At 33.2% G+C, this 12,073-nt stretch overlaps 2 protein-coding genes across 3 annotated transcripts in view; both read left to right on the top strand.

Annotated features, from left to right (window-relative positions):
• The first annotated feature begins 128 nt into the window (after positions 1-128).
• LOC122566068 (elongator complex protein 3) lies at positions 129-2,706 on the top strand. The gene is made up of 9 exons (XM_043722790.1): positions 129-302; positions 420-661; positions 781-984; positions 1,056-1,309; positions 1,386-1,575; positions 1,651-1,868; positions 1,959-2,219; positions 2,301-2,482; positions 2,574-2,706. Exons 1-9 carry the CDS (start codon positions 284-286, stop codon positions 2,657-2,659), a joined length of 1,656 nt encoding a protein of 551 aa, XP_043578725.1. The 5' UTR covers positions 129-283; the 3' UTR covers positions 2,660-2,706.
• A 136-nt stretch (positions 2,707-2,842) lies between these two features.
• LOC122566065 (TBC1 domain family member 1) overlaps positions 2,843-12,073 on the top strand; it is a 37,568-nt gene continuing 28,337 nt past the window's right edge. The window contains exon 1 of one of the 2 annotated variants that reach the window (XM_043722786.1): positions 2,843-3,666. The gene's annotated coding sequence lies outside the window, so the exon portion shown is untranslated. Of the gene's footprint in view, positions 3,667-6,869; positions 7,063-12,073 lie in introns of those variants that run through there. The other variant, XM_043722787.1, reaches the window with a different exon arrangement.

Below are 12,073 nucleotides of genomic sequence, written 5' to 3'. Positions count from 1 at the left end.
TGATCCTAGATTAATTGACAATAATATGGATTTGAAACAAAGATTAATTTTAGTATCTTCCTCACAGAGCCCTCTGATGGCGATACAGATCACTGCATACATGAACTTATTGACTGAGTTCTCATGTTCTCAGTTACGTTTCAATCGCCGAAAAGTGTATGAGTTACCAAATATAACCTTGAAATCGAATCTTATTTAGCAATAATAAATGTTTATATTTTACAAAAAAAAGTAATAATTACTTTATTAGTGATCTTGGAAGATTTTCTTTACAACTATCATAATGGTAAAGAAAAGAAGAGGTAAATATTATTATCGCACAAAAATAGTTAATATATGATTATCTATTTTGCAATACTATTTACGGAAGAAATAGTTTTACTATTTTATTAAATATGTGTATGTGTATTTAATTTTAGAATTTGAACAGAGTAAAGAAGAACGTATGGTTATAACTATTGGAGAAATTATACAAGAATTATTGAAAGCGCATGATGAAAACAGAGATGTTGACTTAAATAAATTAAAAACACGAATTGCTTCTAAATATGGCTTGGAAAGCTCACCGAGATTAGTTGATATTATAGCAGCTGTACCTGTTGACGCACGAAATATATTAGTACCAAAATTAAAAGCAAAACCTATCAGGACTGCCAGTGGAGTTAGTATTTAATTTATTACTGTATTATAATTGCAATGTAAAATCTTTAATAGAAATTCAACAACATTCTTTTCAAATTGTTGTAAAAATATATTCAGTGAATAATTTGGTCTTTACAGATAGCTGTTGTGGCTGTAATGTGTAAACCTCACAGGTGTCCTCATATCAACATGACAGGGAATATTTGTGTGTATTGTCCTGGTGGACCTGACTCTGATTTTGAGTATTCCACACAGTCTTATACTGGTTATGAGCCTACATCAATGAGAGCTATTCGAGCCAGGTATAATCCATTTCTACAAACCAGGCATCGCGTGGAGCAGGTGAAGTTAGGAATTTATTAACTACTTTTATATAAGAAGCATTAAATAATAATCATAAAATACTCTTGCAGCTGAAGCAATTAGGACACAGTGTAGATAAAATTGAATTTATTGTTATGGGCGGTACTTTCATGTCTCTGCCAGAAGATTACAGAGATTACTTTATTCGAAACTTACATGATGCTTTATCTGGTCATGTAAGCAATAATGTTAACGAGGCGGTTAAATTTTCTGAACGAAGTCGTACAAAGTGTATTGGTATTACTATAGAAACACGTCCTGATTATTGCCTTAAAAAACATCTTTCCGACATGTTACTTTATGGGTATATGATAATAATAATTTACATGAATAAATATTTTTTAATTTTCTTAGACTCATATTTCGAATAAATTTAACAGGTGTACTCGGTTAGAGATTGGAGTTCAATCTGTATATGAGGACGTAGCACGAGATACTAACAGAGGACACACAGTCCGTGCAGTGTGCGAGAGTTTTCAACTATCGAAGGATGCTGGTTTCAAAGTAATAGCACATATGATGCCAGATTTACCAAATGTCGATATTGAAAGGGATGTTAACCAATTCATTGTGAGTTATAACTGTATTCCTAAAACATTCCTTATTCATTTTTTTTATTTATCAAAGAAATTGTGTATATTTTAGGAATTCTTTGAGAACCCTGCTTTCAGAGCAGATGGTCTGAAAATTTATCCAACATTAGTTATACGTGGTACAGGCTTATATGAGTTGTGGAAGACAGGAAGGTACAAAAGTTATCCGCCGAGCGTTTTAATAGATCTTATAGCTCGAATTTTGGCTCTGATACCACCTTGGACTCGTGTATATCGTGTACAGAGAGATATACCTATGCCTTTGGTCAGGTAATATTATTTATACTACATTTACACCTTATTTATTTGGCATATTTTGATCATTTCTATTTAGATTAAATTTAATTTTGAAATACGCAGTTCGGGCGTGGAACACGGAAATTTACGCGAATTGGCATTGGCAAGAATGAAAGATTTGGGAACTGATTGCCGCGATGTTAGAACTCGAGAAGTTGGCATTCAAGAAATCCATCACAAAGTACAGCCTTATGAAGTAGAACTTATACGTCGTGATTATGTTGCCAATGGTGGATGGGAAACATTCTTGTCTTATGAAGATCCCACACAAGATATTTTGGTTGGTTTATTAAGACTAAGAAAATGCTCGGGTGATACGTTTAGGTAAAGTAAAATTACAGAAATTATATATAATATATATTAGTATTGGAATACCGATTATATTAAATCAGATGCGTTTTACAGGCCAGAACTTAAAGACAGGTGCTCAATAGTAAGAGAACTTCATGTGTATGGTAGCGTCGTTCCAGTAAATGCTCGTGATCCTACAAAATTTCAACATCAAGGATTTGGAATGTTATTAATGGAAGAAGCTGAGCGGATAGCGAGGGAGGAACATGGATCTCATAAAATTGCTGTCATATCAGGTACAGATCTTACATATCATAATCTTAACAATAAATACTATAAGTATTATTATAAATCTATTATTATTATGATATATATAATTCTATCCAGGTGTCGGGACAAGAAATTATTATCGAAAAATGGGATACGAACTCGATGGACCATACATGTCAAAGATGCTTATATCTTGCAAATAGATAGTATTTTCTTCATAATAAAAAAGAAGAAAAAACAACAAGCATAATATTTCCTCTTTTATTATAAATCTTTATTAGAAAACTTTGAAACAACCGATTATCGATCAAACGTTAAATTTATGATCTTAACAGTACACTGATTCATAAAAGTATTTGAATACTATCTACAGAAAATTTGTATGAGTATATTATGTGCATTACCCGACATTTTTTTTTTTTAATTTCGTTAGCACTGTAATGAGACAACTATTGTTATTACAGTAGCAAAATTTGAAACCAATTTGAAAATGCATATTGAAGTTACAAGACATTTATTGCAAATATAAGTTTTTAGGAGTATTCGAATACTTTGATTCACGATATATAGTCGGATATCGACAAGGTCAAATATGGGAAGAACGTATCAAAACCAATATTTATACACGTCTTGCTCACTATCAACATTGTCCAAAGAACGCACTCTTATGTCTCTCAATAACTGTGTTAGTAATCGAGTAAATCGAATCAACAGCCACCATAATTTGAATTTTCACAGTATTGGAATTATCAAAAAGCTTTAATTTAAACATCAATACAAATTGAAATTTTTCATGGTAGTGAAAGCCTGATTTAAGTAAATATAATTTCGATATCCAGATTTAAACACCGATTGTTATTAATAGTTTCCCCCACTCTCTCGCGCGCCACCTGCTGACGGCGCTCGAAGAGAATAAACAATAGCAAGTCGCATTCGTGACACCGGTGTCGATCGGTGAACGTCGTTATCTGAGCTCGGTCTGCCTTGTAATGTGCATTTCTCCAGATAGAAGTCGATCGCAAACGCGCAATTCGGTAAAAACGAATTATCGCGTGTTTGTCCGACGCTTGAACGTTTGCGCGGCCGACGCGAGAATGTCGTGGAAGGAGTGGGTCGGTGAACGGTAGATGCTAGAACATTTGTGTCAATACAACAGGACGACCAGGCGTCTACAGAGAAAGCGGTATTATCCTGGCGCCAAATCATAGGGGTAAGTGAAATGGCAAACACTGATTAAAATTTAGGTTAGGTCCGCCGATGTATAAACATTAAAAAATTCAATTCCTTGTAATATTACTAGACTGCGGATTTTTATACACTCATAAGAAACGTAAGGGTGTCAGAATACACATAATACAGAAAAATATGTAAAATATTTAGAGTACTTATTATAATATCTAGTAGTTAGTAGATTCTGCTTAGGTTCCATTTTTTTATTTGTAATTGTTTATCAAAATATAAAGTTGCATAAATAACTGCAGTCTATATGTTACTGCATTATATCTGCAATTCATAGATGGATGGACTTGTGTATGTTTAATATTATATTAGAATTTTGTATTGTACAAATAGAATGATAAATACAGATACATAAATGAAGTTCAGTTGGAAAATTTCGGATTTAATAGATTTCATGTTGCTTCAATTTTGTAATTTGTCACCAAGCCGCGTGTATCACTGATAACCCATGCAGAATATTTGTTAAATAAATTACGTTCCATAATAATTACAGAACTGTTAAAAGAATTATTTCACACAGAAGTCTTGATTTGCATAAAAAGCTACAATCTAGTTGTGATGTCGATACCAAACCTATACCATGAACAACATTACGCTGTTATGTAAACAAACATCGTTATCTTAACTCCATAATGAATTTCTACGTGTACTTTGTAATTTTCTTCTTGCTACATGAAAATTATTTATCAAATAATTAATCACAAATTATTGTGGTAGGTAAGGTTCCAAAGGTTATGTCATTAAGAAATATCGGCAACATTCGTAAAGTAAAAAGCGATCGTTTTCAACGCAACAGTACTTTCTTGAGCTTGCTCGACCAATAAATTACGTCTACAATTAGAGTTACTTAACATGATATTTTTTAACGTCCGTGAGACTCGATTGTATTTCCTGAACTCCTCAGAATTCCTTGCGCGGAAAATTGTTTTATTTTGTTGCGTTTTATTACTTACAGAATCTAAAACCTCAAAATTCAATCTAAAACATACAAGTCACAAAAATTCGAAAGGCTATAGTTTATTTTTTGTTTTTCTTCTTTCGATACATATTTTTACGAAGGTGTTTATCCATGTCAAAACTGTTTCGTTTGTTTTCATAAAGTAAACGGTAAAGTAAATGACGTATTGTATTCGTTCAAAAGTAGATTCTTTTATCGACGGAGAAAATATTTCTGCTATCATGTTACATATTCGCGGAATTCTAATAATACCGATGAAAACGAGAGATAGTAGATTTCCTTTTTGAAGTTTTGGTTCGTTAACTTCTTTAATGCGAATTTTCGGGAATTATTCGCATAGTACCAATTTTGCAATGTTCAGTTAAGCAATATGCAAGTGGAAAGTGATGCACTAAGTTCGACGACCTCTAGTGTCATAATACTCTAATTACGTCACTATTGTATTGGAATATCAGCAAAGAAGTTAAACTTATAAGAATTACAAATTTATAGTATTGATCATAGTAAAAATTAAGTATTGATTATAAAAGAATCCTTCAATTTTCATAGGCATTTATTCTTATCTATTCTATGTAATGTCGATAAATTGGTAATTTACCGATAAAATACTGTCAATAGAATCTTCGCTTTCGTTTGTTCTTCAGCTACTTTTTCCAATCTATCACAGAAAAAACATGTTCTATATCACGGTATTGTTTTTCTTGTTACTATGTTAAGACATAGACAAGTATGTATAAGCTATATTTTAACTATATAATTACTATGTATATATCACTCTAGAATTAATAAAAATTTGCTTTATTGCATTATGATATTAACTATAGAAATTTGAAAGTTACTTTAATTTAATTTAATTAATTTAATTTAATTTAATTTAATTAATTCTCAAAACCTTCAATATCATTGAATATCAAATCATTCAAAGTGAATAAAATCTCACAATCCTAGAGATTTAAATTCGTATTTTACAGTATAAGAATTTCCCCAGCTTTTCTTCATATATTCCTATCGTCATGTTAACAATATAATCAGTAATTTCATCAGTATTATGTTACTCGCGTCATTATTTTAATTAGATACATTTCAAACAATAAATTATCTCGGAGATTGCATAATCTTAATTGCCGATTAAGAAGCACGACAAGAGCAGTTCCAGGCGAGCGGTAATTCCCTCGTGCGTGCACAGGTTGCACCCACGCAACCGTGTACAGTGTACAGTAGTGCTACGTTAACTGGTCAGAGTTTTGCTTTGTTAACTGACCATCGCTAATCCCACCATTTATTAAAACTGACTTTGTGAAATGAGTTTCTCTGGTATTATATATCAGACCCACATTCCTTGCACTAGTCATCTTTCCAGCAACGCATTATACATTGGCTCATGAAAATATTTGAACAATATTTTGGTGAGTATCTACATTTATATATATTAGTATATTAAATAAAACATTTTGAAGTTCTATTAGCGCTGTAATAATTATAATTATCATGAATATATTTTCAACTATACATAGAAACTACAGTTCATTGTGTTAATAAGCCATCTTTACCGTTAATTATATGTATATTTGAAGCAATTATTCATTCTGTATACTAATTTTTTATGAAGCATTTGTTTATGTTAAATATATATTCTATACTTCTATATACATTTTTTAATTAAATTGAAATTTTATTTATGATAACTGTGTTTCATTAAAATGTTTTTAAGGTTTCAAAGATTGTGAATAATATACTAATAAATATCATATAATATATATTACAATGTTATGTAGCATATTCACCAAAGTTGTCTATTGTAAGTACTCAAATATTTTCACGAATCACTATATGTAAAATAAACAAATGTGTCAAATACCATTATCTCAACCATACTCGATGTAGAATAGAGACACTCGGGATTCCCCAGAAGTATCCTACTTTCTTTAAGTGATCCGATAAGGTGCGGATACTTTATCAAGATATACGTATGTACAAGATATTTGCATTTATATGAGTACCTTACCATTCTTTACAGTGTATATCGTGTACCTTTCATAGGCCGTGAATCTGTGTTTCGTCCGACGATTTTGGCTCGATGCACGCGATATATTCACAAAGTGGCCGCCAGTCATGAATTCGTCTCCGACCGGCCAATTGGACGACTCGCGATCTATAGTAAATATCCGGCTACTATTATTAAGTTTGTCCTTAACGATCGTTACGGGTATCATCTCGCAACCATTAGCTCCCGTCACACGAATGGCATCGGATCCGTTCGTGAACTTCGCGAAGTTATCGGATCGTGATCTAGTGATTGTGTGTTTTCACTGTTCCCATTAAGTGGTTCCAGGATCCGCGCGAAACTTCATCGGGAATATCGTGTATACTATTTTGTAGAAACACCGTACCACGCCAACTGTCATATAGGTAAGTCACGAACCGCTTATCGTAAAATGGGAACATTTAGTTGGCAACATGACTGATAATGGATATAGAGATAATAGAATCGATTTGGACATTAATACTCCATAAATTTATGATCACGTTGAAAATTGGTATATTTAGAGAAATTTAACGAGAATCGCAGACGCTGCTTCGCGTTGCTAACCAACCACTCTTCCGGATGAATCATCTTGAGTCATCTTAAACGCACCTTTTTGGAAGTGAACTGAAAATAAGTGAAAGTTTAGGAAATAATTCTAAAAAAAGATATCTTACTCTATTATTATCTATTAATTTTACTCTAATTAATTAAAGAGAAACTCTGCTTGTATTTGTTACGTTAACACGATGAATATTGTAATAAATAGATACTGACCGATAAAAGCACATAATAGATACCGAAGCAAACATACGCCTATATTATTGTATCGTTATTTATTCAAATAATACGCTATATGCATGCCAGCTTGTACCGAGAATTTCTGGTATCAAGTTCGTACGCCTACATGTCTGACAGATAAGGGATCGATGTGTCCATACAATTTTCGAGGCGTAACATTGTAAGGCAATTAGTAGGAACGTGTATGCTCGTGTTACCAAATGTACCAACGCTGTGTTGTCCAAATGTATTGACACAGTCAGGGACACGATCTCTCGTAATAGCTAAAAATACCGAAAGATGGCGACTACTAAAAAATTCACACTTTTCTGTTTTATTTCATATTAAAATTGTATAGTATTTATACCTTATATTATTACAATATATAATAATGATATATATTCTAATATACCAATAGATACGTTATAAAATTCTATTCTTATGCTTTCTACAGTGTATAAAGATGTATATACTGTAAAATCTTTTATAATAATTTATCTATTATTCATAATGCATATAATGATCTATGATAGGTAAAGGTCCTTTTGTTTTCACCATGATAGTATTTAAAACATAAAAATGCGTAAACAAGATAATTTACCTAATTGCTACTTCAGGTCGATTCTTATGTAAGGAAGTATAGATAGATAGTTTCCTCATTGAATATCTTATCTACAAAATTAATATACCTCGACAAGTTTATCGCAAAATTGTTGATCTGAAATTGCCATCGCAAATTCTCGCCGTTTTTTTTTAAACAAGCACCTCGATTGACTTATTATTTGCGCCGTTTATTTCATTTTACCAAGTCTCTTAGGACCTTCGCGTCTCGAATTTGCATCTTTGTTCGGTAAAGTGGCGCGCTACGCGTTGCTGCGCTTACGAGGAATGTTCGGTGTTATGCTTGCACGCCCACGTCGACATGTGCGCTGAACATTGCCGGAAAGTGGGACACTCCTGGTTGACCATGAATTTCTTGTTAAGCTTCGTGGATTTACATTTAAGCGTATAGTATCGCGTACCACGGAATCTAGATTGAATTAATAGGAGATTAGTTTGAATGACGTTCGCAAGAGATCGCCATCTTGGAGACACTTTACGTCCGTTCACCGTGAACGTCGTAATAACGGTCATTTCGAAATTTAAAAGCCAGAGAAACGTGTATCAATACCGATTAGATTGCACGGGTGTTCAACTTTTATTTTGATATCATTTTACTACACAAACCATAGGGACAAGAAGTATAGATCGCAAATGACGTGTTGAGAAAATGAACCTCTTTGAAAGAAAGATAGAGATAAATAACGAGATCTCTTCTTTCCTATCTATTTCGAACGAATATCTGTTAGAAAGAGAAAGATATATATATATATATATATGTATGTATGTATAGCATAAGAAAGTGATGTAGAAATAAAAAGAAAATGGTTTATAGAGACCCCTTGTGTCCTTGTCGAATAACGCATACACGTTCGTATACAGTAAATATATATATGTAACACCGATCAACGAGCGGCGTAAGGGTAGTTAGTGTACATGCCTGATTAGACAAGGACAGAAGGGGACTCTATGTAGCGTTCTCTTTCTATTCCCGTATCACATTCGCTTACACATATGACTCGTAACATATGACTCGCGTACTCTATCTTTATATTTCTATGTTTGGCACACACTGTCTATATGTGTATCTTAGGTCTATCAACTAATGGTATTATTAAATTGACAAGTTACAAATGATTTGTAAGTTGTAAAATTTATTTGTGCAGAGCTTCGTATGTTTCGTTAACAAACTTGTTGCTGTTATATAAGAGAATTTATTAGTACGGATAACTTGTAACTTCTGACTTCTAAGATTTCGCTAGTAGATATAATATTAGTCCAATTGCGCAATAGGACCCAGATTAAATTCTTAAACGTGTTCAATATTATGACGATAAGGTAAATAAAAATCCAGACAGAATTGTATACAGAGTGTTCCAATTTCTTCTATCTAAACATTGTGAAATGTTGTAATGAGTATAAATAAGAAAAGTTTGGAGCACTTTGTATATTTCGAAAGAGCATACAAATTTTAAGTGGATTTAAAAAAATAATTTCGTTTCGATATCATTGTTATTTATCACCGATTTTTATCTTGTCCAGGGGACACGGGTTGAGAATCAATGTGCTAAATGTATTGAAAGATCGATGGACGCTGTCCAATTGCTCGACACAGATCGATACATGTCGATACAGATCTAAAACTTTAATTCCGTGACGAAATTGGAGCGCCATGCTGATCGCTTGTTGTGCAAAGTTATCGATACTTTACAGTACATTTAATCCATAGAGCTGCTGATATATAGCAAATTATAATGTCGTAGTTACGTGACATTGGAATTCCTCAAAGATATTTACTTCCACATATGTTTTAGCGGTCGTCATGAGATCGTGGTAACGGTATTGTATTAATCGAGCGTATTTATTCACAACCTTACGAATACTGGTTACGTGCATTAGCGATTTTTTCAACCGATACTATGATGACATCAGTCGATGTCATAGAAAATTAATATTGTGAAATTGCCGATAAAAAAGTAAACTATTTACAAATTACGGATATCAACATCACTAGCATTATAATTACGGAGATAAATCAACATTTATATCCCTACTTATCACATTTCTAAGCATTTGTACGGACCATCTTTAAATCTAGTGTGTCTATTTATCGACTGAAAAATAGACATTTCTTTTTTTGATATTTCTGGATAACCGCTTATCAGTGGATTAAGAAGTATTTCTATGTATATCTGCATGTAGTCGCAGAAATGGAATGAATGTCCTATTTTTATCGCGAGACGAAGCCGAGATAAACGTGACAAAATGAAAATATTTTCAAGTGCAACACGTACGAGAGTAGGCAAGTATAGACGAGTACGCAGGAGCATGTAATCTCGCGTGACATATTTTAATCGCCATAAGTTACGCGTTGGCCGGTAATATACAGAGCACGACGATAAATTGCATCGCCCGACGAGCCTCTGTATCTCGTAAAAAATAATAAAAGCTGTGTGCAAGTACCGCTGGCATTAATTTCTGAGAACCGGGCGAAAATATGGCGAAATTGGTTGCGACGTCCAGCGAATATTTTTTAAAAAGCGCTCCAGGCGCACGTAAAAATATTTGACGGTACTCTCGTGAAAGGTTAAATCGGTTTTCGCAGGTAATTTTCTTCTGGAAAAAAGTGATATTTTATAATGAAATTTTAGAAGATGAGTTTTAAACTGGCGTGTGCTACGTTTTTCCATGAGATTGAATTTGTCATACACGAACCTTTCAGAAATCAAACTGGTCAACTCTAACTTTTTATTAATTTCCTAATTTCGTTATATAACTATACGATTAATATTCCGTACTCAAGAAACAAATGGCTATCTACATATTCTTCTCCTTATTTATTTATTTATAGTCGTATCAGCAACGGGATTATTAGAGACTATTTTTGGGTTGAAGAACATGTGTAGTATCATTGTGGTATTCGCGCAAATCATGTTATAAACATGTTATAAACAGTTAATCAGGATTAACCAGATACAGATATTAAAGTTATGTTCGAGGAATATCAGTGATTTTAGTCTTGTAAACAATAAAGAAGAAAAATTAGTGGAAAACGAATTATTCCCCAAAAAGCTTCGATGGCCGTTTGAATGAGTATGAGTATTGAATTCGTGTTAACGAGCTCCTACGTTTCTCCCAGTGATCCAAGAAATGATTGTACTTGGATTGTCGGGAAGGTGCCAAAACGGCTGCACGCGCGAACTACTGGGATTTCGATCATTTCCCCCGTTTCGGCATTCGTTGTACACGTGCACCGATTACGTAACGACGTAACGCGCACGATGCACTCACGCCTATGCACGTATAGATACGTGATTCTATTTTCGGCGGGGATGCATTTCGTAGTCGAAAGACTTGAACGATGTGCAACATAAGCCATCGAACAATATTTATTCCACGGCTGAAACGCGGCCAATCGATTTATATGTTTAGTATACGTGAAAAAACGTACAAAGATAAGAGAGAATCTTCTCCCTCGTACTTTGTCGTTCTAAGCTTTGACGTCACGCAGATAGACGAAACTGTATTACGACGAAATTGGAAAAATAAGCAACTCGTATCTATAATAAATAAATTTTAGTCGATTTGAAATGCAAAGATTCACCGTCCTTAATAAATACGTAGAATGTAATTGGATGAGATATATCGAATGAATCGCGTTGATAACTTTACTTTTGTTGTACAAGTTTAAGGTTATGTATGCGAGGTGGAAGTAAACGTTTCTACCAATGGGAAATTAGTTGAATACAAAAATTCGAATTTGAAATTTATTTCTATGGAAGATACACTTAAATGGTAATTCTAATTTTTAATGTTGAAAATACGAATTTTTGTACTAGTCTTAATAAAATGATGATTACGGTAGTGACAATTTATAGAGGTCATTTTGATATCAAGCAATCAAACGATCACGCACTAGAATTCAGTAAACAAAAGTATCTCAGAGAGGTTCCTTATTTTAATTTCAAACGATGGCTGACATTTGTTCCATAACTCGAAGGACATTTCTTGGAAACA

Source organism: Bombus pyrosoma, linkage group LG3, assembly GCF_014825855.1.
Source record: "Bombus pyrosoma isolate SC7728 linkage group LG3, ASM1482585v1, whole genome shotgun sequence".
In the NCBI taxonomy this organism is placed as follows: domain Eukaryota; kingdom Metazoa; phylum Arthropoda; class Insecta; order Hymenoptera; family Apidae; genus Bombus; species Bombus pyrosoma.
This window is presented reverse-complemented; position numbering and strand designations above follow the sequence as displayed.

Bases quoted from the DNA above. Each gene is read 5' to 3' on its own strand.
- LOC122566068 (XM_043722790.1), top strand. The intron at 985-1,055 runs GTGAAGTTAGGA...ATACTCTTGCAG, and splicing joins CCAGGCATCGCGTGGAGCAG to CTGAAGCAATTAGGACACAG. The intron at 1,869-1,958 runs GTAATATTATTT...TGAAATACGCAG, and splicing joins ATACCTATGCCTTTGGTCAG to TTCGGGCGTGGAACACGGAA.